Raw genomic sequence first — 27,881 nt, forward strand, 5'->3', positions numbered from 1 at the left:
TTTGCACATCACCTTTATGTTAATTTAATGCAATCCCGAAATGAGGAACAAACGTTCTTTTCTTTTTTTGAGAGAGATATTGGAAACAATTTTCAAAATTGAACGATCACTACTTATAATTGATACTTTTATCTACAAGAATGAAGGCAAGATTGAAGGCAAGTTAAAATGGGAAGGTCAGTGAGAACAGTGCACCACCAGCTTAAACGAACGGCAATAGTTTAGGCTTGTCGCGCGTAGAAAAAGGGAAGAAACACTTTCTCGATATTGACGAAGGTACTACAGTCGGCGACCTCGTATAGTAGGAAGCGACGAACAAGACCATAGATACTGCGAGTGGCAATTCGCTTTTATGGCTGTTCACACGGCAGAATCCGTCTAAATTTCTTCTACTACCAATTCATTGAAGCCACACGATAAATTGTTAAAATGGATAATCGGAGACAAACAAAAAAATTTAGAAAACATGGATAATAACGAGAGGATCAGAGGATGCCACATCGAGAAAATACTAAAAATATACTCCACGAGTTTTATGATGAAAAATGTAAAAAGAACACGATAAAATTATTCATATATGATGAAATAAGTATAAAATTCATCAGAAATAGTGGAAGCGAACAAATTCAAGTTCATTTTCTTCTGTATTCTCGTGCTTATCCAGCACTGTATCGCTTTTATTAAAACTTTTACTATTTTTCGTATCTTGTCTTGCACGGCAGTGAGTTTTCTTCTAAAAATATTGCAGCAGAAATACGCTAGCCGGCGTCTCGGCAAACATCGTAGTTCTATCATGTGCTTTATTCGGCATTCGGTTTTCTACACTCTACGGTAAATAGCACGGCACGCCAGTGCACTTTGCACATGTTGTGCCGTGAGAAAAACAATATTGCATTTCCGTATCACCTCGCTGTATCTGGTATGTCATGTATCCTGCGCACAACGCGATGTGTCATTTTGTTCGCGGTAAATATGTTTGTTCTCAAGCAATATCACATTACGGACGAGACTGCGGCCACGTCGCGGCGTGATAATTCACGATTTTGCTCGTCGACGCGAATGATTCACATCCTCTCAGGAGACAGAACTCCGTGACTTTGATGCATTGACAAAGGCCTGACACTGTGTCGCATGTAGAGGACATTATCGTCGAGTTGATCTCGTATTTGTTTTAGATCGCTTAAATCGATTTGTTTTAGATCGCTTAAAACGATTTTACGTATTCAAACATTGAACTTTTGTAATTTGAGGAACAAAATACAATTCTCTCGATATTTTTGTTTAAAAAAATTGATTTTAAATTTTACAAGATAAAAAAAATACTATTTCTATTTTCTATTGTCTAACTATACATATTTTTAAATTTCACGAAAAAGAAGTTCAATTATAATAAATATAATTGCACTCTCCACAACTTTTAGTATATTTTATGGAGGACAAATTAGAATAGAGATAGGAGAACAAGGAATTGACACAATTACTGTACAATGATAAGTATATTTCTTTTAACGTACTTTAATCTATATATTTATTGTACATATCTCTGCCAACGGAATCGTTTCCTCAGCATCAATCAAATTGTCTTGCACAATTTATTCTTATATGTATAATGATAATCTGGGCGTATGATTTTACGGAATTACTATGTAATATTTATAGTATGTTGTATAGCGTGTGTATATAGTACATATATTAATAACTAGGAACACTAAGGAACGGACTTCACTTTTGAGCAATTTTCTTAAACCTAAATGGATAAAACGTCATTAGCAACTTCGCCTGATTGGAAGCTAGTTTTAAAACTGACTAAATGCTTTATAATCTCGCATTACATAATTTTAAAAAGCATATTTAAAAGCATAAAAAATTTTTATAAAAATATCTATCTGATAAAAACCAGGCATTTTTAAATAATGACTTGTTTGAAGAAAAGTATAGATAAAGAAAGGTTGAAAGTTTACTATCGCAAAATAAGTTATTAATAAGCTTTGCGAAAATAATTCTCGATTAATTGCAAATATCACAGCGGAAGACTTACATTAGTCACTTTTATAACCAGGTGTGGAATGACCTTATAAATTAACAAGATTATGTCGAAAGAGATGCGTGTTTCGTTAGATTATACGCTTTTGCATACAAAATATCTTTCGATACACGCAGACATAACGCATATCGTAACACAATGCAATATACATGCTCTGTTCTTATACATGCTTAACTCTTACTCATGAAATATACAGTGGTGAATGAAACACAAATGCTTTATTTTAAAATCTTATAAAAGTCTAAGCTACGTGATGCACATGTGGCAGTTCAGTTTTATAATATAATACATAATATTATATAACATCATATAACAACGTGAAATACAATATGCAACATTATTCTAATTAAAATATCAATATTATTCTAAATTAAAATATCAACATTATTTTTAACGGTTTCTCCCACAAGAAAACTGCTATTATAAAATATGAAACGATCACAATTGGTGCGTAACGAATTCAATCAATTTACACGACCGTATTTACCTTGCGACTCTTTCGTTGTCAAAAGAATGTTTGATCGGGACAACGATCTTTCGCTATTCGCATCTCGCGTTTAAAAATGCTCTGTTTAAAATTAGTCAGCAAATCGTCAACACCACAATAGTTCCTAATGATGAATTAATAATCATTTACTCGATAACCATTAAATATTCATCGTCTTATAATAATTTATAATTATTTGCCGTTATCTTTTTACTATTATTATTACAAAAATATATATATTTGAGAATAGTAAAATAGTACTTTTTTCTCATTCAACTTCTTCCTCAGGGGCTCATTGATGAGTACGGGAGTTGGCCTTCTCGAGGTACCCGAGCCATTAAAAGTCTGGAGACGTAACCAGATACCTTATTCATATTCCCAGGCTAGATAGCCTAGGAACATAGATAAGGAGACATGTCATTATATCTTAAAAAGTACGCATCGGTAAATATTCATATACCTATATTTATACATATTTGATGCAATCGGTTTTTTACATAAAATCGTAATTAATGCAAATTTATAACTTACAAGTAAAATTACAAGTAAGAATAGATGTTTTTATTATCGTGTGTAAATAATATTGGCTATTATTTTTATTATTAACAAATATTTGCGGCGTCGCAATTTAGTAATTTTATGTCGTCGTCCACGATCGGCGTTTAAAACAGATTTAGCAAACATTTTAAATTGAAACTTTCGATTTAACTTTAACTTTCGCGTAATGAAACTTTTGAAATTCTCTATTTTATTATTTAAATAAAAATGTTATTATAAAGTTTTTCCAAATACAAGATATAAATAACCTTTCGTCTGTTAGTGTCTTTTGTCTTTCATCTACTAATGTTAACCAAAGACATGAATAAAGTAGTTAATTCTGGATACTCTATTTCACGAAATAATTTTCTATCACATATATTTACAATCCGGTCCCATCTTTATTAAATATTATATATTGTTAAATTCCATTCAATGAATAAAATATTTATTAATTGAATAGAAGCAGTCAGATAAATCATCTTTGTTTAAAAAAAAAGTCTATAGAATTATCTAAAATCCATCTACTGTATTTCTTTAAACTTCTATTAGACGAAAAAGTTTACGTAATATCAAAAAATTGGAATTCAACGGAATGCAAAATTTACTTACGAATTTATTGTCACGAGGCGATAGATTACGAATAAAAATGTAAAGTCATTGCGTGGAATAAATATCCTGTCAAAGAAAACAATCAAACCTTTGACAAGCAGATCACAAGTATACAAAAAGTATTTTCCTCTCGCGTTACACACCTTCTATATGTATAATGATAATATTTTTTAAAGCGCATGATCGGATTTTATTTTTAAAGCCATTCTTGAGCGCGAGCGAACGCGACCGATCGTTCTGCCGATCACACACATGAGATCGATCATTTGTCGTTTATGGCGTGAAGGCTTACGATATAATTATATTCTTGGTTCGAGCGCTCAGTATAAATTATTAGGCTATAGCACTATAAATTATTAGTTGTACATTAATATGTACGACACAATATGTATAAGCGTGAATGAGCGCACGCACGTGGAGTATGAAGAATGAGGCACAGTTTTGTATCTTCAATCAGGACGCGGAAGGTTCTGTCGCAGTCGGTTTCTTCTCGCGCCTCTCCCACATGTTGATTCTCTTTAGCGGATAACAGATCACAGCCGACATAAGCATCAAGCTGCCGGATAGGTAGAACGAAGCGTCGTAGCTCCCAGTCGCATCCATGAACGCACCTATTTGCACGTATAAATATTATTCAGTGAACCGACGTCCAACTTCTCTGATTTAAATCGTTATCATAAGTAAAGATTTATAGGATCTACGTATAATAATGAATAATTCTATCGAATAATTCTAAGAATTTATGCCGTTTTCTAGAACCAAAGGCGCTTGCTTTAAAAGCAAATCGCAAATCAGCGTTCCTATCAAGTTTATTGCGACGTCTTATATTCCGATGATCGATATCATTCTAATTACCTGCAAGAGGCGCGCCCACAGTCGCCGCCACACCTTGAAATAGAAGAAGCAGCCCAAAAGCGTTTGTTAGTTTCTCTAAGCCCAACAGATCCACAACGAGAATCGATCTGAGGGAAGCGAAGACGGCTACGAAAGAATGTCTGATATATTTCACAGATAAATATAAATAAATATAATTGAAACTAGCTAGCTTATAAATATCAAATCGAGATATTGTGTAAGGACAAGATGGTAAGACACATCTATAAGATTTTTACATATAAGATGTATCTTACAGTAATATCTTAGTCTTTTGTCCTTCATAAAAGAATTCATAAAAGAATTTAAGAAGTCAGTATTCTGCTTACATATACTAAGGCCAAAGCTAGCTGCATAAAAGAATTGATATCCCTCGGTTAAAGAAAGGCCGGAGAATATAGTTACTAAACCACCGACGCTGATAAATATATTGTTCACGACCAGAGCGTTTACTCCGGGCAAACTGCTTGCTAAGCCGCAAACAATACGACCAATAGTGTTGCCGATGCCGATCACCGAAACGAGGAACATTGCCGAAGAAGCGTCAATGTTAGCTTTTATTGCTCGATCTGTAAAGAAAATAGGCAAAATGATTTATTTTTTAAAGCCAAAGAAATAATGCATAAAAATGTGTATTACGAGAATACAATAGAGATAAATTATAAATAAGATATGTATATATAGGATTTTTATTTTTATTAGAAATCTATAGCAAATAAATAAATAGTAGTAAATAAATAGTATTAATAATATCTTTATAAAATCTTTTACTTTTACTAAACTTGCATTTAATATATTATTTACTGTTTTTAAATTCATATTTAATTCATTATTATTTGAATTTTTCTTTCATAATTGTTATATTATCGGAAAAATGTTATGAGCAATATGTATTATCTCTAAAAAATTCTCTTGAAAAGTCGCTTATTTTTCAAATATGACAAGAAAAATTGTAAAGGAATAAATATTGATCGTTTACTATACCTGCTACATACAAGAAGGGCGTATAAAAGCCCATCATAGTGAGCGCACCAGAAATCGCTAATATTAAAAAGGACGGACTTTTCAGAAGGCTCAAATCGAGCATTGTAGTCAGAATTCGTCGCACGCTTTCCGGACACAGGTAGAAACTTCCGCTTTCTTCCTCTGCCACATCCTTTGCCGTTGGCAATCGTGTCACTGACATGTGATAACCGACTGACGATTGCTGTAAAATTGCAACGTTTTTAATATCTTAAGTAAAACGATTTCTTTATACGATTAGAAATTCAGTGACGACAACTTAATTTAATTTTAACTTAATTTTACTTAATTTTTGTAGAAGTATAATTAGAAAAAAGCGGAATATTGATCAACCATTAAAATCGCTCTGATCTTATATTCTTTGCACAAGAATTATTAGAATTCTTTTTATGTACTTCAACATTATATACATGTAATGGGAAAAATTAAAAATACATTACGGAAATACATTCGCGATAGAACTTACCTGAGACCTATAATGAGGAAGTCTGTTCAAAGAGCCGCCGTAAAAGATGTCGTCTCTGTAGAACGGCCTCTGCGGATCTTTCGAATTACGTTTGCCTGTTCGAAGAGACTTTTGGCTGCATTCCGAATCCGCTCGGAGACGCCTGCCACTAATCGTATGTCGACGGATCTAAAATAGAAAATAGAATTTTTGTATCTCCAAAGTAATTCCAGAATAACATATTTTCTATTGTTTTTTACACTTAATATCACGTATATATTAGACTTTCTTTCGCAGATTCTAAAACAGAGATATTTACAAAAATAACTGATTCGCAAGTATAGAGATGTGTAGGATTTTCCAGGTCATAGAATTGGCACTCGTAGCTTTGGAAATACTAAATTTTCATTTCTTGGCAAAAGTGAACATGTATTTTTCTTCTACACCTATATAGTCTAGATATATTTTACTTTGAAAACTACAAAAAAAATTACAAGAGAGACAAACAAATCTTGCGAGAATTCGAACTAACAAGAGTTTCAATCATCGATCAAGTTTGACATAATTATTTAATATTATTTTTGCAATTTTCTTACCGCAGTCGACCGATCGATTATAAAGTTGCATCGTGACAAATAACTCTCTACTTTATATTTAATGAAAATCAATCAATTGTATATGTATGTTTTAAACGGATTACGATAAATACTCTACTTGATATAATTTCTATCACATTTTGTCACTTTAAGAAATATGTCTATTAAGAAACCTTAATATTTTTGTCTTTTTTTTCTCTTAAAGTTTCTTCTAAAATTTTAGCGCAAAATTCGATGATCATCTCAGCTCACGGCCGATCTGTTTATTCTAATTTTCCATTTTTCTAATTATAAAATATGTTCTTCATGAGTATGTCGATCTTACCGTCGGTACTTTTCCATTTAACCGCTCCAAATCGCCGCTGAGCAGATTGTTTTCCTCGGCGATCTTCTCTTCGTTAATCATATCATCCAAATCGGGGTCATCGGCGGGATATATCGGTGCGGATAATCGTTTCTCCAAAGTGCTCGCTTTTCTCTCCAAGGGCTCAGTCTCCATATGCACCTTGTGTAATGAATGCAGGGACTTGGATGCGCTGAACAGAGAAATCAAGACATTCCGTTGAGAAAATTAACGCGTTAAAAGAAACGGTTATCAAATATCAGTGCAAATAGAATCCCCCCCCCCTGTTCATTGAATGTTCATTACTTTACTATGTTAGGGTTGCTGCCGAGGAGTTCCGCCGCCGTCGGGTATTCCGTATTGTTATTCGTGCCGAAGAAACCGCTTCTATTCGGCTGCACACAATGCAACGAGGTCGTTGACACACCTTTTGCCATTAACGTGGTTTTCACCTCGAGCACAGCGTTTTCCGGGGTGTTCTTTACCTTAATCCTCGTTGGTTTCAAAGGACGGAACATCGCGCCAAATATGGCACAATGTAATATCATGCCTGAAAATCGCATAAGTCGTTTCTTCTGTTAATCAGACGTCAAATCGTTGATTACTATTATCCAAATTTATTTTATTAATGAGCATTAATATCCATATGTATATAAATTTATGATGTATAAAATTTATTACAAATCTCGAATTTTTTTCAATGTTTAAATTTATATATAATTTATATATATAGTAAATATAAATCTATATATAAATTTATACATTTACATATGTAATATTAATCTATTAGATATATAAATTTCTATTCAGTAATATATATTTATTTAGACGCCATAATATGCGAAACAGATTACTATTATGAATATATTGGTTTTCATTTAGTATATATATCACTTTCACACATTACGTGGACTTCTGAACGCTTTAACATAAATATATTTGACAGTTGATTACATACAAACGTCACAGTTTATGAGTCGAGACGTAAAATCATGCGGAAGTAATAAAAGTTTCATGTGGTCTCATAACTAACTATTCGATCAAACGATAGACTAACAGACTAACTTATCTCGCGACCGATTTTTATCTTGAAGTAAGCACCGTCTTATGTTATTCATGCAAATCTTCGTTACTTAACCAAATGTACGTGACGTACCATGATGTCCATGATATTAAGTAGAAAAAGGCAGTCGCGCGCTATTACCATTTTTCATTGATGAGAAAACATTGATAAGATCAGAGTTAGCAAATTTAATTGAAAGTTTAATTAAGAAAAAGTATAGGAAGAAACAACGTTCTTTATCAAGTCATTTACGTAATGTAGATGATAGCGCGTTTTTATTTTCACAATAGACGGCTCTCAATGGATCTATACCTATTAATTATATTATGTATTGGATTTTTCTGCGGGAGAAAACTGAATCATCTATAAATGAGATAATAATTTACAATATCATAATATTTATTTAAAGGCGAAGGCATATTCTTTATAGAAATACATATATTAATTAAAATTTTAATTAAAATCACAGAATCGTGATTATTGCAATTCATATAATGTCGATAATTTTAGATTTTTTATCTCATGTAACATAATGCCCATTACTTATTCTTATAATAATACTTGTAATAATAATAAAAATTAAATATCGTTTAAAATAATATTTTTACTAATCTTTCCAATTGATATTTAAAGGTCCGTTTTAAAATATATAATTTATTTAAGAATATTCTCACCTGCTTGACACAGCAAGGCTCCTCTCCAGCCGAAAGTTTTCACGAGTATATTCGAAAGCGGTGCAAGCAAAAATGCACCGATACCGGAGCCACATACTGCGATACCTGTAGCTAAGGCTCGCCATTTTTCGAAATAAAAACCGGTAGTTATCACGGCCGGCACGTATATTAGACCTGCTCCGATACCACCTGAATTTTTTAAGAAGTCTTATTCAAAAAAATATATACAAATTATAAATTTAATATTTATTTGCTTATAAACATCTGAATCAACCTTTATCAGGAAATCTTAAATATTTTACTTTACAATACATTCCTTTATTACGATTAATTTTTAAATTAATTATTTTAAAATTTATTTAATTTTATTCTTTTTGCTATTATTTCTTAAAAGTATTGAAATATGAATTATAAAAGAAATATGAAAAGTATTGAAATTTGAATAATGATATTTCCAAGTCGATATCGATTAAATATCGATAATAAAGCAATTTAAATCCTCGATTTCCTGCAGGATTGAATAAAATACAATATCGAGTACATGTAAGAGAATTCGAGAAAGAAAACTCTCGATGGAAACGCCAACTACTTTGGCAATGAGAAATATCCGAGACATAAAGGAAAAGAACTTACCGATGACACCGTAAGAAAAGTAAAGAAATTCGATAGAAGTGCTGAAGTACGCGAGGACGAAGGCGGCGCAGCTTATCACGCTTCCTAATATCGCCACTAGTCTAAAGCCATATCGATTGGCGAGGGCGGATACGAAGGGACCTGAGAAAAGCGATAATTTAATTTGTCGTCGCTTTACCGACGATTGCGGACTTGATTTTCAAATATCCGGTCGAATGGGAACGTGCGAATCATTCTTACACGCTGATTATCGATACGATTCTAATCATTTCTTTTCCTTTCCTTTACCCTTGAGTATATTAATTGCTATGTATATTGACTGTTCGACTATACGCAACTTAGCACAAATGTCGTCATTATAATAGCGAGCAAGTTGTATAAGGAACAATATACACCTCGTATGTTTGCACAAGTGATTCTATTAATATAATATTGCTAACATGAAAACGCTACATAATATAAAATAATGTGTGTATCAAATTTATAAATATATTAGAGAGAAAGTACGTTTTTACAATATAATTTAAAATATAATTTCGAGATCATTAATAAAAAAATATCCGCGGACGCGTAAATATAATAGAAATACATAAAATTAAAAATGGAAAATATAAATTAAAAATGTTGAAATATCTAAAATTTTTTCTATTTGGCGCTTTTATTAATACCTATTTTATTTTAATCGATAAATTTTATATATTCTATAAGATTACTAGTCAATTATCAGTTAATTTTTATATTACAGTATATGATAGCAAAGAATTCGTGTATAAAATGCAAACAGCTATCGTGTAAATAACTTCTAATTTCTTCAAAATGGAACATACAGTTTCCGCAACATTAACTTACATCGCCGCTCTTTATCATTATGAGTAGTTAGCCACAATTTTGCTATGCGTCTACATCGTTAAAACTGATTATAGACATGAAAAATTTGCGATATATAATTTTTCCATAGTGACATAGAAACTCCATCGTATATTTCTCTTCAAATCTTACTTTCGAACGATTATATAACACTATGCAATTATACAATATAATATAATATTATATAATATTATATAATATAATATAATATTGCATAATTAAACATGCTTAACATTTATAAGATGTAACTATTAATTATCCATGTCATCGACGTAGATATAGATCGTGATAATTTAAACGCGTAAAGCCGTAAAACGTTGTTAAACGGTTCGACGATAAATTGAACATCGAGTGGGAATACTTCTGCATACTTTTATTTTTCTGAATTGTACCGCGAAGATCCTTGAGACTGGTCATACAAATGGTTATTTATTGCGATGCTAATTCGGGTGCGAACACAAGTGTACATTATACAATATATGTGCAACTTTATCGACTCGATATGTATCAGAAAGATTCCATATGCGAGCATATTATATCGTTGTATTGTACAAACAGACCTATCAGTTGCGTATATTCAACAGAAATATGGCTATCATCGTTATCGTATTTTCGGTGTCTTGCACAAAACGTGTTGCGTCAATATATATTGTGACTTGATATGTCAAAGAAATGTAAATTCTAAAGGTTGCAAAATATTCCAGTTTTAAAATCTACATATAAAAGAATTCGTCGATTGAGCGATACGACATTTTGTATTACGTCACATTTCATATATATTCTTGATAAATACGATAAACTATTCCAGAATTTGCTTGTTTATTAATTACACAAATTTTTATGCAGTATAATATTATAATCAAATGCAATCTTGTTGATATGACGTATTGTTATGCAAATCTGATAGATACTCAATTATTGCAGCTGGAATAAAAATGCATTTAAAATTTTACGTGCCGTTACGGAAAGGGATTTTTTAAATAAAATTTTTTTAAATACATTTGACGCTTCTGAATCAATATTATAATTAATCTTACAAAATAAAAGTTATTTTTATTTTTATAAAACGGTCACTCATTTGGATGCATAACTCAAAAATTGTCTTTGCTTCTCTATATGAATTAATTTGATAGAAGCTTTTCAAGGTTCAAAAAGATATAAAAATAAAAAATTATTATTTCAAAGTTCTCAAAGTGTACGAAATACTTTTATCTTGCAAATAATTTTATAAAAACGGCATTGCACTTTTTTTAATTAACTATTCGGCATTATTTTGCGGTTAATACATAGATCTGCTATTAAATATTACATACGTGTCATTACTAACCAACCATGAGATAGAATCCGCTCTGTAACGAATTAACGAACGCGACACTCGCTTTCGATACAGAGAATGCGTCCGCGATATCGTTGAGAAACACGCCGAAACTGAAAATAATACCGTCGACGAAGAAGTTGCACATAAAGGAGGCTGCAACAATTACCCAGCCCCATCCTCCGTCAGGTGGTACGACCATTTCCACTTCGATGGTCTGTTGATAAATGTTAATGAAACTTTTACAATAATTAACGAGTATCTTGCATAAACTAGTTGAGTATACACCTACGTAAAATTATTAGAAACGACTGTTTTTGCGTAACAGTAAATTAATACAATTTTTTTACTTTTTACTTTTACAAACTTCCAATTAAGATCGAGTAATTCTGCATTAATTAAAGACTTTTATTTTGTTAATATACATATATATAAATTAAATATATTTTATTTTAGAAAATATTCTAATGGGAAGGCAAGATTTTAAATTAATGAAACATAGATAACTTTAAATAAAATTACTTCTATTACAATATAATATTTTTATATAAAAATAAGGCAAACGTGAACAATGCAACAATGAGTTGAAGATTAAAATATATAATACTGTACATAAAAGCATTGAAAGCGGCAATTATTTAATAATTATAATGAAAATTCGCTACAGCTTAGTTTTATTTAGTTCTCTAAAATCTTAAAAGTACACAATCAACTTGCTACGAACGCCGGATTTATGCAACAAACACAATAATGGAAATTAGAGACCTATGACTTCTAATTAGTATGGAAATTTGTGCAAACGATGTACGTAGATTTTGAGTAAGAAACAAAACAAAGCTAAAAGCATTAAAGTTAAGAAAAATATGCAAATGTAAAATTATTTAAAGATAACCGATAATTTTAATTGGTTAATTTATAGATAAGATAATAATTATAATTCGATTGCTATATCATTCTTAATCTGAATAATATGCAGCAAAAACTTTTGGAGATATGTACGACTGAACACAATGACGTACATGCATAAGATTTATATAATCACAATATCTAGCTTATGCGATTTGTGTTCTAGACACTATCTATTTCTGAGTAAAACAAGTTAAGAACAAGAAAGAGACACTATCTATTTCAATATCTTTTATCAATTTGTGAAAAACAAACAAAAAATTAGAATTAGCCAATATTTTAAAATAAATTGTTCACTTATTATTCCAAAATAACATGGTTAATGATTTCTTGTTTAAAGTGGACAAAATCGTTTCTTGTTAATTGACTTTAGAAATAATTATACTTTTTGCATTAATCGTAATTAATGTTAGATTTAATTTGCATGAAAATATACATGGTTGTTTTGCGCAAGCAGCAGAATTGTACGTTTAAACTACATGTTAGAAACTTGGTACTTTGACTGTTAATAAATTCTAAGGATGATAATTATTAGGATGAAAATTCTCACTCGTGAGAAAACAGTTTTAGAAAAAATACCTAACACGATACGATATACACCGAACCTGGTTTGGAGAAGCACGGCACGAAATCGGTTAATTCGCAAATGTCCTCTTGTTATTTTATAAACATTAATTTGATTTGTTTTCGCTCATTGGAAATTCACAGGATGCCTGAGGTTAAGGCCATTCCGAAAGCCGAGAGCCCGGTCTTTAGTATTTCGGCTGTTTCGCGTGACCCAAAACTTGAAAAGTTATCAATCTGCCGTCAAACTGCGTACGCCTAAAACGTTGACTTGCCACGGACGGCAAATTTGCCTTCGGTAGCCTCGATATAAAACAACGATTCATTTAATAAGATCTATAATTGATACAAATTTATTTTCGCAAGTAAAAAATTAATTTATTTATTTATGTTTTTAAAAAAATAAAAGAATTTGTGAAGAGTATGCAATCGTATTATAAAATATATCCACAAGTAACTTGTATAATCAGTCTATCGTCAACGATCGATTAAAATATAGAGACGTAAAGAAAAGTGCGAAATCATTCTAGCGTTTCTTATAATTCAGGAAATCGTCGCGACGGCCTTCATTTCCGTCGATGACAAAAACACTTTTTTTGTATACGATTACAAACATAAACGCGTAATCCAGAGAAGTTCATTGTCCGAAAGTCCAAGCTTATTCGCACAGAAAGCGTCACGTGTGGTCAGTCAGTCGCGGGATAAAAATCGAGAGGAGTTTTATGGTCGTTCGCGTTCGCGCTGTTAATTTCCAGGCGGATAAGAAAAAAAAAATTCAGTCGGGAACGCGTATCCGCCCCTGAATGACCCACAACGAGACAACGACTATCGGGTCCATTATGTGTCGCAAATAAGGCGATATCGCGTTTGCAGCTTTACAGCGCACGATCCGTCCATCGCTCTCAACACGAGCTTACTAATCACGCGAACGAGACCGACAGCCGTCGCGCGAGTGATTGCTCACGGCGCGAGTTTTTGCAGCTTCTGCATTTTGACACACCTACACGCGAGAAAATATCGCGGAAAATCACCTCGTCGTTGTTGTTGTCATTGACGTCCTGGAGCTGCAGCTCCTCGCTCTTGCGCTCGTGACCATTTTGCTGCGGTTTGCTCGCGTCGGAAACCTGCTCCTCCACTTTGCCCACCGTCGTCGACATCGTCCCGTCCGAATATCTGAAACACGCCCGTGCAAAACGTCACGTGAAATCTGTTCAACGAGAACAGACACAACGTCGACACGATAAACATAGAGATACACTTGATTTAGATATTAATGGAACTCGGAAAACTTAGAGGATATAATGTTAGCAATTCGATTAGAACAGAGATCAGCAAATTATGGCCCACATTTTTATACAATTCGCGTAATTGTTAACAATTACTATTACATTTTGAATTTTGTTGATAATTTGTTTTTTCTTTTCTGTATATTGTCAATTTCGCCTGTTGGCTAGCAAAACCTAAACTTTTACTATCTGGCTATTTACAGAAAAATTTGCCGATTTTTGAATGATTTTCGAAGATACGCTGAAAAAGATGACTACTGTTTTTCTCGAGTGCTATTGCAAATATAGAGACATTACGTCTTGCAATCGTATATCGATTTGCTAATGCGATGTTTTCGATCCCGATGTTTATTATCTATCATCCAGTGATGTTACGACATTATCGCATGAGATTCATAATAAGACTATAAGCTGATTGCAGAAAGAAAATATGTTTGCAAATTTCTCTTCACCTTGTTAATGCGTAAGGGTTACTTACTAATCTTGCGCCTTTTTGCAAAATTTTGTAATGGCACACATACCACGATTCCATTGAGACTTAATTAATGTCGAAGATTAATCTGGTTTGAAACAATGTCGCTCATAAATAGCGTGAATAATATTCAAAGCGTGTGTCTACGCTTGACGTATGTCTACTGTATCGTAATGCGATAGAACTTGAATAATTCCAGTCATTCGCATTAATGTCCAATCCGAGTTCATCTCTTTTAAAAAAGCATAGTTGAGACAAATTTCATGAACAGATTGCATGCCATTTTATGGTATGCTCCAATATCGCAGTACATAAAATGGAAGCAATGCAGTTCAAAGTTAATGTCGAAATTATCAATTTATGACAAAATAGAGCATTTATCTTAAAGAAAAATCTATTTAGAGCAAATGAAGATTTTATAATTGTAGATAAAAATCTCCCTGTCTCTGGAACATCTTGTATAACATCTAATAGCATATAGTAGAAGAATCAAAGGCAAGTCCGACCACTTTCTTCATATCAGCATATCATCAACGATAGCTCTTTCTTTTTTTACGCGTCCATATACGAACCGTAGTAACGTCGAGGCAAAGAAGCGATTTACTCGTTAATTGAATGTCAACGAAAAAGACAACAGTGTTGAACCGGTTAATGGTCACGTGCCGACGAGTTTTCGTAGTAGCTTTAATTCGCTTGGCCTTGATCTTTCGGGATTCACCTTCCCTGATCTCCCTACTCGAATTTAATTGCAGGCATAGCGTTTTCATTATACGACATCTTGACAGACGTTTAAACGATAAAAGCCACTTGAGAATACGTTACATGAGCTGATCGATCTTTTATCAATGGCACGTGTGATTAGTTATTATTAATTCTGAAAATTAATAACGACCATATACATGACGGTTGACATTGTAGTATAGTACGTTATCAAGAATAACGGATAAAAAGACAATTATAAGGATTAGATGGTCTCATTATCGCAATCAGTCGTTTTAATGTCACATCTAACAAGCTAGCTTTTAGAAGTTCTTGATCAATTTGGAATTGATTTTTCTTTATCGAAAATACGATTAATAGACTAATTAATATCATATCGTGAATCAGTCTTTAACATTAAATCGAAACTAATCCTAAATTACTAAAAATTTTACTATCTCTTTACTTTTTCTCGAGAAAGATATATAATTTGAATCGTCTGCTTTATTGACCTAATGACAGGTTAATTAAGAAGATCATGGATAGTAAATTAATCAAAGAATTCGTAATCAGACCATGACTCGATAAGTTTAGGATACCTTGTGTGATTAAAAAAAGGATTAAAATGATCACTCATTGAAATTCTACTTATTGTCAAAATTCTGCTGATCGAATAGATTGAAATTCTACTTACTGTCGAAATCCTACTGATCGAACGGATAGATGTTGACAAAGAGACAGCGAAATTAGAATTGTAATAATATTTGACGCGTTTGTAGTATCGAATCTATCTTGTGAATCTTGTATCTGACGTCTTACGAATTGGCGATAAGATAAACTCAGCAAAATATTTATCCCTGATACAACATACGTATTCGTAAGTTATTACTTCTCCAATTCGGAGCAGCCTTTCATAGTCGATACCAGTTTTATTGCCTGACTGATTGCGCCAATTTCTTCTCTTTCTCGTTTTCTTTTTCTCTTTCTTATTTTTTATGGCGCCTCACAATACATGTGCATGTGATCATGCTGTCTGACTCTCAGATACAATATCAACAACGATTAAAAATTACAACCTCATCTTTCACGCGTGCACATGCCATTTGCATGTGTTATATTATGCACAGCTTCAGCAGCTATCGTACAAACAGAATTGTGTAAACTTTCCTAATTGATAACGGATATGTTTATTTTTAGCATGACTTCGCTCATTTTATCCTCTCGCTGAGCAATGATCCAAGAAAGAAAAAAATAAATTCTGCAGCGGAAACTGCAACATCGCTCCACTTTTTTCTCGCTGTCGTTGAACGACTATCTGGTCACAACGGCGATTCTGGCCTTTAATAAAATATTTCGTATAAAAATATAAATATACTAAATATTCTTAACGACTGACAGCCGAACGAACCAGCTGTTATTTGAAATCAAGTCCGTTTTTTTTATTGTCTCGATTATATCTATCACCAACGCTTAAAAATCATTTCAGTTTCCGTTGCCTTTCTCAAAGCTTTATCAATGTCATGTTTTCTGGACTTGGTTTGGAAGATTTAACTTCTCTTTGCCGATTACTTCCAATTTTCATTTCTAGTCCGAATATTTTTTTATTATTTTGGATTATGAATATTGGTAGAATTATTCTGATATCTTTTAAATTTGCAATATTACAATTAAAAAACAATATTTTATATTAATTGATGTCTTCAACATTTTGTTACATGTTATTATTATATCTACAATATCTAGTTATTTATTTATTTATATTTATATAAGTATATTGCACTTTTTTACTTAAACATATAATAAATGTACTAATAACTAAACTGTGTGTCTAATCATGAATCTAACCGTACATTTAACAAAATATTTTCTGGATCTTGCTTCGACCGACATTATGAGAGCACATATTGTGACCGATATTTATAAAACTATTATACAACGATGCAAAATCCAGATATGATAATGACTTATTCATTGGCCATTTTAGATATATAGTCAGTAACATAACACACTTTTAATTGTAGATAAGAATAGAAATTATTATCATGCTATTTGCACATTACATAGAATAGATGATTGGCGTTGCACAATAAACCGAGTTCTCTATCACGATTTACTTAGCATCGCTCGAATAGTGCCGAAGACTATTTATCGCGCACTTTATTTACTCCGCGCCTTTTCCGCTTTGCTTGATACAAAATTCGGTCTGCAAAGATTTACATTGATGAAGCGAAGCGTACGTCACGTATTTACATACATGTATATACGCGCGAGATATCATTGTATACGCTACTTTGACGTAAAGATCCAAGCGTCAATGGTAACAAAGAAGCGCGTAATTAGGACAGATGAAAGAAAATGATGAAACGAGGTAATCGCGAACTCGGATCCCCATAACAATCGCTCCGTAATAGTCGCTGTTCTAGAAACGAGGGTGGTTCTTGTAAGTACCGCTAATTAACTCTTTAAACACCGAGATAAATTGTTATCGGCGCGCAACGGACAATGCAATTCTACTAACTGGCTGATAAATTATGCCTGGGTAACTGTCGAGCGAGCAGATATCCCGTTACTTTTTAACAGATAATAAAACTTGGCGATTACGCGACGTCATGATCGCCACGTGAGGCGATTGCGGCGGCGACGCATCGATCGGCAATAAATTACTGCCACTTCAAAGGGAATTATCACTCGCGAGGGTATAATGAGTAGATCAACATTCAGTCAGAGCGATAATTGCGGTGACCAAGAAGCTCGCCTGAGTGCAGAACGAAGTACAGAAACTTATTGCATCTTCCTAGAATAAAGAGGATTTGCAATACGCTTCCGTCTTCGCGAGACGTGTCTCATTAATTCATGCACTTTTAACGCCGGACGGACAATACGGTATTGTGATCAATCGATTTATAAAAAGTGGAACGAAGTAATATATTGTAATATAATCGCGAATGCGAAGTGCAGCGCCAAGATTTTTATCGATAACTGAAATAATTACTGCGGAAGTTAGCAAGAGGCGTCTTAATTAGCGTGTAAATGCGATATTGTCAGTATGGATTGTCAGTACGCAATATGGATTTTACAGTTTTATATTACAGACAATACGCTTCTCACATATTTTTTGCACAAAGTATTTCTTCTGTTTACTTTTATCTATTTAATGATATTATCACAAAACTTTAAGAGAAATAGATATATTTCGTAAAATATCTCGTTTATCTGATAAGTAATAGAACTTTGCTCTGCAAATACACGTCAAATCAATATGGATCATAAGAGGATTATCCAATTTATCTTAATTCCATTTTTATCATACAATTATCTTAAATTCTTTCAAATATTCTAAACTAAAATATTTTCTAAAGATATATAAGTTATATATAAATTATACGATTTATTAGATATATAAATTATAAAAATTTTAATTAATCAATACTTAAATAAATTTATGAAAGAGATAATTAGATGATTAGACTATTTTTAAATGCATCTCGGTACTCCAGAGATATTTCAATAATTATTTAAAAAATGTTTAAGGAAGAAAGGCTAACAATCGTTATTCTTTCGCCGTGACGTTCCACAAAGAAAGCATTTGTGAGCAATATTTTATTATTAGTATCTAAAAGGTGTTCGCCGCGAGTTTACTTTACGACCATATAGATTTTCATAAGATCTCTCATCTAAACGGCTGACTGAGTGCCGGGGGAATTAGAAACGAAGTGAATTGTTTCCTAGATCCGCGATACATCCAACCTGTCCGGGGTTTCTCATAAAATATGTTTTTAATGGATTGCACAAACACGCGCTGGCTGTAGGTTGTGTCCCCGCCAGGTATAACAAACGACTTTACGACGATAGAACATATTTCTGCCTTCCACGCGGTCTGGCTTTTTCCGCACCATTGTTATTCCACACCTTCACTCCCTCAATTTTTCCGCGTGCGAACGCGACGATATGCAAAGATCGTAAAAACCCGATTTCCGTTCGCTCATTCGCACGCCGATAAACATTGATATTTGCGCGAACTGGCGCTGATGTCGCTGCATATTTGCAATAACATAATTATCGCGGGAGCGGCGATCTTATCGCCGTTCTCCGGAATTTCGCAAACATTATTATAAAAGTCTCGCCACCATTCGAGAGAGATTTTTTTGCGGGTGGTCAGTAAGTTATCTACGATAATTCCACGGTATATCTCGATATTACGAGAGGCACGATCTAGGCCGGAATATCAGATCTTATGTATAAGATCGTCTTAAGTTTATCTTTAGATACCCGGTAGCCAATGAAACGAGTCGTTCAGCATCTAAAGATAAACTTAAGACGATCTTAAATATAAGATCTGACTATGAATACCGGTCCTAGTGATCGTGCGATGTTTTCTAACGTTTTGAAAAAATTTCAAATCTCACGACAAGAAAAATTTCGACGTAGAAATCAGAATGCATTACGGAAATATATGATAATCTCATACTAAAGTGAAAACATAAAAGTTGTATTGTATCGATTATTTTATTCGTCTGCAAAAGATTTTAGTCACGCTTTCTATAATGGATAGGCTAATAACACTAAAGAAGCGCCACGATTTTTATCTGTCTCACGGTAGATCGCTTTAAATCCTGCCAGCATATCTTATCGTACAGTCATCATTCATTCATTATTTCAAAAAAAATTCATTATTCCAAATTCGTCGTTGATTTAAATATACCATTGATTCACCTCGCATCGTAAATGAGACGTAAGAGATATATACGACGGAGCGTAATAAAATAAAAGAGAGCAAAGTGGAATGATAAAATCTCAATGATAACGCTGCGCGCTGTTATATCTGGTATTTGCGATTTAGCGTTTTAACGTGAAAGATTATCGAAATTAAGAAACAAAATGTCACTCTCATTTTTCTCAAAGGGTAGGATTATTGTTACTCTGAACTCATTTGACAGTACATTTTTCATCTTATTACCATTGACAGAGAAAAATATGACGACGACTCACGTTGTTGAAGACCAGAGTTCACGAGAACTTATTTTGCATGTTTGATCTGCATTTAACTACTAGCAATATTCGTGTTTCGCGATAACGCAAAAAGCCGGATTAAAGTGCTACAGAAATAGTCGCGAACAGGCCAATAAACCGCGTCTCGGTCTCGCGTATTTGTTTCCCGGAATGTCCTTTCTGCTCTTTGTTTCCCGGCGACGACGAATCATCGAAGATTTTTCCGAACGTGTCCGTATACGGATTAGACGTAAACTCCGCGATGCTATTGTGACGCGGTGGAATAATAAATGCGTCATATTGCTGCAGTTTGGCTGCAGCTTCTCGATTTAACTCGCGGATGTTCTACGCATTTCAACGCTTCGAAGTTTGAGATTTAGTTTTAAAGAGATTTTTCAAATAATTTGTCAATGTAAATAATTTTAACTTTTTCAAAATTTCTTTCAGCCGCAACCGATACGTCAGATCAGTAGTAATACCGATATTAAATGAAGTTTAATACTATACATGAGATTTTTTTTATTATCGAGGAACGAGAAATTTTCGTGCGATTACGACAAAAAAGTAACTGTAATTGTTCATTCAATGATTGTTTATACAATTTTACTACACACATATATGTACATATATGTATATGTATATACATATACAGGATGAGTGTGCCAATTATCTCAGTTATTTTAGTAGGACTCAACTAATAAGATCGTTTATCGGGCTCCCTTGAACCCTCCAAATTTATCTGAAACATTTTTCCAATAAACCAATACTTTCTGAGATAATTGGCAGATGTAATTGGCACACGAAATAAAACTCACTCTGTCTAAACTGTATATACATGTATACATATACGTGCATTTTGAAATATTATAATACAAATATATAGTATGTATGTATAAATAGCTAAGCTTGCCTTGTTTTTCATAAAAACTACAGAAATGAAGTTATGCCATCCTACATTTTATTTTTGTAATTTGGCATTTATTATGTTGATCACAAATTTCATGTCTAAATTTTATTTAGTATAACACAAAGATATAAAATGAAAATAATGCTAAATACCAGCAACAAAAAACAAAAATATTTATGGCTAAATATATTTTATTGCGAAAACTTCATTCGTCTCTAAATTTAGCTTTTTACTTGTTTTCGTTTTAAGTCTTCTCTTTAAGTACGTGCAAAATAATATAGCATCTGGTGCAACAGAATTATCAGGTGCGCAAGAAAGAACCATTAACCAAACAAAAGACTTCCAACTCCTTAATTAATTTTTAAGTTTTCAATTTTCTTACGTAATCGGGCAGATGCGAATTCTGGTCCGCATCTGCCCGATTACGTAAAGAAAGAAATAGAAAGAAAGAATTTATACGCCCAAATGCCAAATACGAGAAAAAATCGGACGACATCCTCGCTACATTAAAAATATCTACAATCATCTTAATTTCTTTGCGGCAACCTCGCGTTTCGACATTCCGATTAAACTCTATAGCATTAAGGAAACATCTGTGCGCGAGGACGCATACCAAATTCATGAAACCTTCTCAGACACCTGCGTCGTGTGGAAAAAAACTCGTATTCGAAATCATTACTTTTTCATGGTCACCCGTGAACTGTTCGTGTAATCAAAATGGTTCTGTACGTGAAATTTTTTATCATGTTTTTAAAGATTACTATATTCAATAGGATGTGACAGATAGTTTTGAGGAAAATCATAACGCATTTCAGAAGACAATACTATATAGAAAATTGTATTAAAGACTATTCGCGCAAGAGAGTTCTTTTTTCAAAAATGAGAGAAAGAACGAAGTGGACTTTCTTCGACTTATAATTTATCTCATTGCATTATATTTATATTTGTCCTAATGTAAACTCTGCATCTCGGATTCTCGAGGTTCTCGAGCCGCCATGCGTTGGTATAAAAATACTTCGTCTCTAAATATAACTATAGAGAGCAGATCACGCTTTCACAATGTACAGTTGCACACATATATTATATGTTAATTGATAGCTACATCGACAAACCTCTGTCATCAGATATACAATCTAATACCACTCTTGACACGCTATATACCAATTTAATATTCGGAAATTCACAGGTCATTTGTCATATCGAACGAAAATAACGCACTGCCCGCTTTATTTGTTTTCTCATTAAAGGAGATATCCTAGGATCAATTAAAAACGATTAATAAAATGAACTATAAAAATTCCTACAGAAAAGAGTGAAAAGTGTTTGAAAAAAAATTAAATCTCTGTATCATGAAGGCCTAGTATGAGTATCAAGTACCACGTGTCAAACCCAGTAACTACAAAATAACTTGAAATTTTTAAATATCCATTCTTAATTCCTTAAGCTTTTATCTAATAGTCGTAGGAGTGCGGAGGAAGCGGTCTGAAATAGACGAATTTTACTGATAACGAAATTTAAAAAGTTCCGAAGATCTCGGATGTTAAAGCGTGACCTTTCCGATGACGACATTGACTTTTCCCACCACTCGCTCTGGGCGCCGATAATATAAAAAAAATGCTCTATTCTCAGTATTACCACGTGTTTTCTCTCGCACCATAAAAGTTATCCAAGTGCAGGAATAGATACCAAATAGGGTATTTGCATCTAGGTGTTTCGCGTCACTGACCCAATTACGAATTTTAATTCCGATGACGCAATACAGACGACCGATTGCTACCGTTCAATAAGGTCCTAAATGATCGTGCGGAAACACTGGCGTCTATCGACGCGATTGACGAGTATGTCGCATAATTAACGGCACTTGGACGTCGTCGATTTTCTGCAATCGAGGTTCACCGGCGGAAAAAGAAACTCGCGCGTTCTCCACGTGTGGAGTATTGTGAAGGCGTGCGTTCGCCACGTGCGCTTGCGCGGCCTGATCAGCGCGGGAACCGCTCGCGGACCAAGTTCCACGTGGTCCATTAACTTTTCCCACGCTTCTCTCAAAAACATTCGAACGCACTTTTTCGTTATCAGCTTGTTTTTTTTTTTTTTTTTTTACGTTTCGATCAGACGAGGCGAAGCGCGATTGGCTTAAAGATCGGGACACGTTACCTCTGATCTCTCCGAAGTCGCACTGTCACTGACGTGCGTCAAAAAGTTCAAACTTGCCGAGAAGAAAAGGAGACTCTGAAGGCGAGACACGCCACACGCGCGCGTGTGCATATATGCATGAGGCCGCGTGCACTAAAGTGACTAAAGAACCGCGCGCGATGTGACTCGAACGGAGGGCCCGTGGCCGTCGCGACGTTGTACCGACTGTGCCCCGCGAGTTCGCGGTCGTTTCAGCGATAACGGCGGGATGCGAGATTGGCCCGTTTCGAAGTGGAGGAATCGAGGCTGCTCCATCGTCGGTTCCGCCGACACAGATATTGGTGGGATATCTTTTCGCACGCTCCCGGGTCCCTCCTCTTCCCCGCGAATGTTTCCCGACGCTTCTTTGCGGCTACTTTTTCGATAAGCGACTATCCTAGATCGCGATGTCGGAATAAAGTTTTTCCAGTTTCTTCGAGATTAGTTGATTTAGTAGATCAGCCGAAAGGGCAAGCGCCGACGTTGATCGCGACGTTTTTCTTCGAAATATTCGACTGATCAATATGAATAAGCTAATAAATTAGCACCAAGATAAAATTAGGAGTACTTGATTATCAAATGAACTTTTTTATTCGCATTCTTACGCTTACAAATGTATGTTTTTAAATATAATTTAGATGCAAAGTATATCGCTAGCGATAATCTGAAGAGCACTGCTCCGAGATTGCGACTGATAATTATACCCTATATTCGTTCGCGATAATTACACTCCGCGGTACAAGTGTTTTTAATATCCACTGGAACGCAGACGGCAAATATTTCACTCGTGGCCGTCTCGTCGCGACGGCGTCCGGTATGATGCAATAAAGATCGTAGAAAGTTTTGATGCCGAAAATTCAACATGTCAAAATTGTCGCCTTGGCAGTAAATCGCCATTCATCACGGCGTATCAGACGGTGTATACACGTCTGATTGTCTGAAATCTCGACAACCGTTGCATTATCTCCTTTGTGCACTTCGATGTCAGAATTTTCCTCGAGAATCGTCCGAAGATTGAGCGATCGTAAACCCTCGTCATTTCGTGAACAGGTAAAAAAATAAGAGTGGAAAAACAAAGAGTGACGAACTCGGCGCTGCATAAGATTCATATTTTTTTGCAGAACGTCATTCTCGCACGCGAGAAATGTTATGAATCAACGGATATGTTGACTCAAAAGCAGGTCACCAAAAATCCAAATGGCATCGCGCTGCATCCGCTTATTCCACGCTGATATCGCTCGCTGATTACGCGAACGCTACTGAATTTTAACTAGATCCGATAATGCATCGCTGCGTGTTTCGCGGTGGAAGCGTCTGCGATGCTAATTTTTAATAAATTTCCATCAGGCACGGAGAAAACACAACGTTGGGTAAAAGGATTCATCTGAATATCAAAAGTGTAATTTTTTACCCATTTCTTTATTCTTTATGTATAGAATGTCTTATACGTATTATTACATGAATAAAATTGAAAGAAATACAAATTAAATTGTGTAACTTAACGGCGATAATTATTATCGCTGTTATTTAACGGAGGAAATAAGAAACATAATAAATCCTATAATTTGCATCAGAGATTTCAGGGTAAAGGCCTATTTATTATTTTATGTATATTTTATATACATATACATGTATTCTTTGATTTTTTATATTGTATTATATCTAAAATTATAATAGAATTTTATTAAAATTATAATAAAAGTCTATTATTCTTTGTTACAATAAATAAATAGAATTATATCCTAGTTCCTGATGTTAATTACAAATTGTCTATAAACTAGTCTTAATTAACGTGACAATTCGAGACACTATTCCGACCTTCGGTTTTGTCCCTCGCCTTTTGTCCATCACCTTTTTTTCTCATTATCGCGATTCGAATGGAAAGGCCCCGTAAATCACAATTAGTGTCAAGTTTCAAGTTTAAGTTTCACCGTTTCAGGTTTTCCGTTATACGACGACGGCACAAATGTACATACGTAGACGTTGGGCACGCGCGCGTCCACGCTTATTAATTATAGATTCCAAACACGCCTCCTTCGACGTCGATCAAGTGCACTGTGCATAACTAAATGGAACGTAACGCGTCACGATCCCCTCGCAAATGCAACGTACGCGTATATTTTATGTACCCTTTCTGATTATGCAAATTTTAACCTTAGGTGTGTGCGCTGAACGCGCACTGAGCTGTACGCGCTTTCAGAAATCGTGCGATCGCCGCGTCGCGTGAATGAGTTGGCCGTTCGTTTCGCCGCCGACAGACAGTACCCATTGTGTCGAATGATATTTTCGTCACTACATGACTAATAATTAGGTCATTCGTAAGCCGTAAGACCGTAATTCGCCGTAACGTAAAATAGAATAGAAAATTTATGAAGACTTGCGAGACTCATGCGAGGCTTTCTCAGACGCGTATATAAGATTTCTGAGGCTGACTTTTGTGCGGAATTTTTATACCGTAAGACCTCTAGATTAGAAGAACGGATAGAATTGAAAAAGATGTATGTAGGAACGTATGTAGGAATTATTCCTTCAGAATGAACGTCGCCCTCGAGTTTGCAACCCTCGCAGCATCGCGCAACACAACCGTCGTGAAACGACGCAAGTGCCGTCGATCGGCGATAAGGATTCTGGAGGCGACTGCCCGATAACCCGTTTCAGACTTTCAGAGAGATTGTACGCGGCGCGTTCTCCACGCAACTCGTTTTCGACGTTTCCGAGAGCGCGGAACTGGTAATAGCGGGCCGACGCGTGATGTAACGACGCGACGACGGTGAAAAAGTCCCGCCGACAGAGAGGTCCCGCTCTTCGAGCGTATACGCGACGCGTCGCGTCGGTTCCGTCGGTTCCGCGGGAACGTCGCGCCGTTACTTCGCGCCAGATCATGTGATCGTCGACAAATAATTACTCAGTTGGAAGCCGCGAGGACGATCGACACGTTATTGCAAGCCATATGCGGGAAAATTGTTAAAGGGTGACGTCGTGACGTGCCCACACACGCGTGTGTTACGCAAAATCGCCGCACGCTCCGCCTCGGCACGGTTTGCATCTCGCCGCCCGGCGCGGAATTGCGACAGCATCGAGGATTTGCGTATCTTCAATGAATTATCAATTAGTCGTGACTTTGACCGACCGTTCGATGCGCCCGTGATCATGAAATTGATTCACATCTTTTCTTCTCTCTTCTTCTGAGAAAATTAATTGTTCAAAGCTTTACGATTTAGACATTCTTTAAAAAAGAAGAAAAGAGTGAAAATGATAATCTGCTTTCTTTGAATAGTGATAAACGACAAGCAATATCCGACAATTAAGAAGCAAATTACATTTTAAGTCAATGAAAAATAATGTATACATAAACGAAGTCGATAATGTAGAATAATTTTTGCTTTTAATTATATATATAACATTTAGTTCATTAGTACGTATAAATAACGATCCTTGCAGATTCTTTTTTTGTTGAATAAGTATAAAATACCCATCCTATAAAATATTCCTCATTAAATGATGAATATTATTATTGTTAAATATTCCCCGTTAATTAATCTACATTATTAGCTCGTTGCATTTATTAAAAAATAGATTTTAATTAAAAGAGTTAGACGTATGTTTTATAAAATTTTATAAAGAGCAATGTAGCGATTTTATAATTAATACAAAATAGATATAATTTATTACATGAGATAAATTAATTACTCGCGTATGTTCGCTACTCAACACGCGATCTAGCCTGACGTGTTCTCGTCCTTACCCGCTTCGTTTTTCCGGGCGTTGGGCTCATGCGGGGTCGCCTGTCCGATCTTCTCGATCAACGGACAGGCAAAACAAACGCGTCCTTCTTCTTGAAACCGCTTCCGGTCTTGCGCAATTTCTTGGTACCAGTTGGCAGGACGTCGATGGGTCACGCGCACGAATGCAAATACACTCTCAAAACAAATTGAAACAGATCAGTCTCGAATTTTCGTTCAAAGAGATTGGGCAAGTCTGGGCAAATCTTTCCAATATTTTCGCCTTTGTGATAGAGACTGATACTCGCGTGGGCGTCTTTTCTTGTCTGAAAAATTCGAACGCATTGCCGAGCAAGCAAGCGCGTCTCGGCGAGTACTCGCGGTTTCGGATACAGATCGTAATTGCACGCGCAGTTTCAATTACTTCGATGCTTTGACTATGAAATTCGCGTGCAGACGTCCACGCACGTGAGTTCGTAATGTAATGTACAATTTTGTACGCGATAATGTCAGGCACTTCTTCCTCGCGACTCTTTGCGACTCCTCGCACACCGAGAGCCGACGACGAGGTGGACGAGCAGCCGGATAAGCGGACACTCAGGAGAGCCGCCGCTCAGAATTCTCTCTCGTTCGCCAGCCGGCGAACTTGCGG

The 27,881-nt window shown here is 34.8% G+C and overlaps 2 protein-coding genes across 7 annotated transcripts in view; one reads left to right on the top strand and one right to left on the bottom strand.

The window, feature by feature from the left end:
• Positions 1-27,881, top strand: part of Lbr (lamin B receptor) — a 68,550-nt gene that overhangs the window by 5,009 nt on the left and 35,660 nt on the right. The gene's annotated exons all lie outside the window — the stretch shown is intronic.
• LOC139818101 (monocarboxylate transporter 12) lies at positions 1,478-27,679 on the bottom strand. 6 transcript variants are annotated; one of them, XM_071786591.1, is made up of 12 exons: positions 27,253-27,679; positions 14,014-14,155; positions 11,525-11,729; positions 9,331-9,471; positions 8,698-8,886; positions 7,267-7,510; positions 6,943-7,153; positions 6,043-6,210; positions 5,538-5,760; positions 4,883-5,122; positions 4,536-4,661; positions 1,478-4,291 (listed from the first exon to the last, which is right to left on the bottom strand). In XM_071786591.1, exons 2-12 carry the CDS (start codon positions 14,137-14,139, stop codon positions 4,134-4,136), a joined length of 2,031 nt encoding a protein of 676 aa, XP_071642692.1. In that variant the 5' UTR covers positions 14,140-14,155; positions 27,253-27,679; the 3' UTR covers positions 1,478-4,133. The 6 variants fall into 6 exon arrangements, with proteins under 6 accessions (XP_071642692.1, XP_071642691.1, XP_071642697.1 ...); XM_071786590.1 differs by lacking the exon at positions 27,253-27,679 and adding an exon at positions 23,490-23,693; XM_071786596.1 differs by lacking the exon at positions 27,253-27,679 and adding an exon at positions 16,134-16,257.

The sequence above is a fragment of the Temnothorax longispinosus genome, chromosome 8 (genome assembly GCF_030848805.1).
Source record: "Temnothorax longispinosus isolate EJ_2023e chromosome 8, Tlon_JGU_v1, whole genome shotgun sequence".
Taxonomy (NCBI): Eukaryota; Metazoa; Arthropoda; class Insecta; order Hymenoptera; family Formicidae; genus Temnothorax; species Temnothorax longispinosus.

Excerpts from the sequence above, each read along its gene's own strand:
- LOC139818101 (XM_071786591.1), bottom strand. The coding sequence starts at position 14,139 with ATGTCGACGACGGTGGGCAAAGTGGAGGAGCAGGTTTCCGACGCGAGC. Across the intron at positions 6,211-6,942 it reads TAAATGGAAAAGTACCGACG|ATCCGTCGACATACGATTAG; the intron begins GTAAGATCGACA and ends TTTCTATTTTAG. Across the intron at positions 5,761-6,042 it reads TTCCTCATTATAGGTCTCAG|CAATCGTCAGTCGGTTATCA; the intron begins GTAAGTTCTATC and ends GCAATTTTACAG.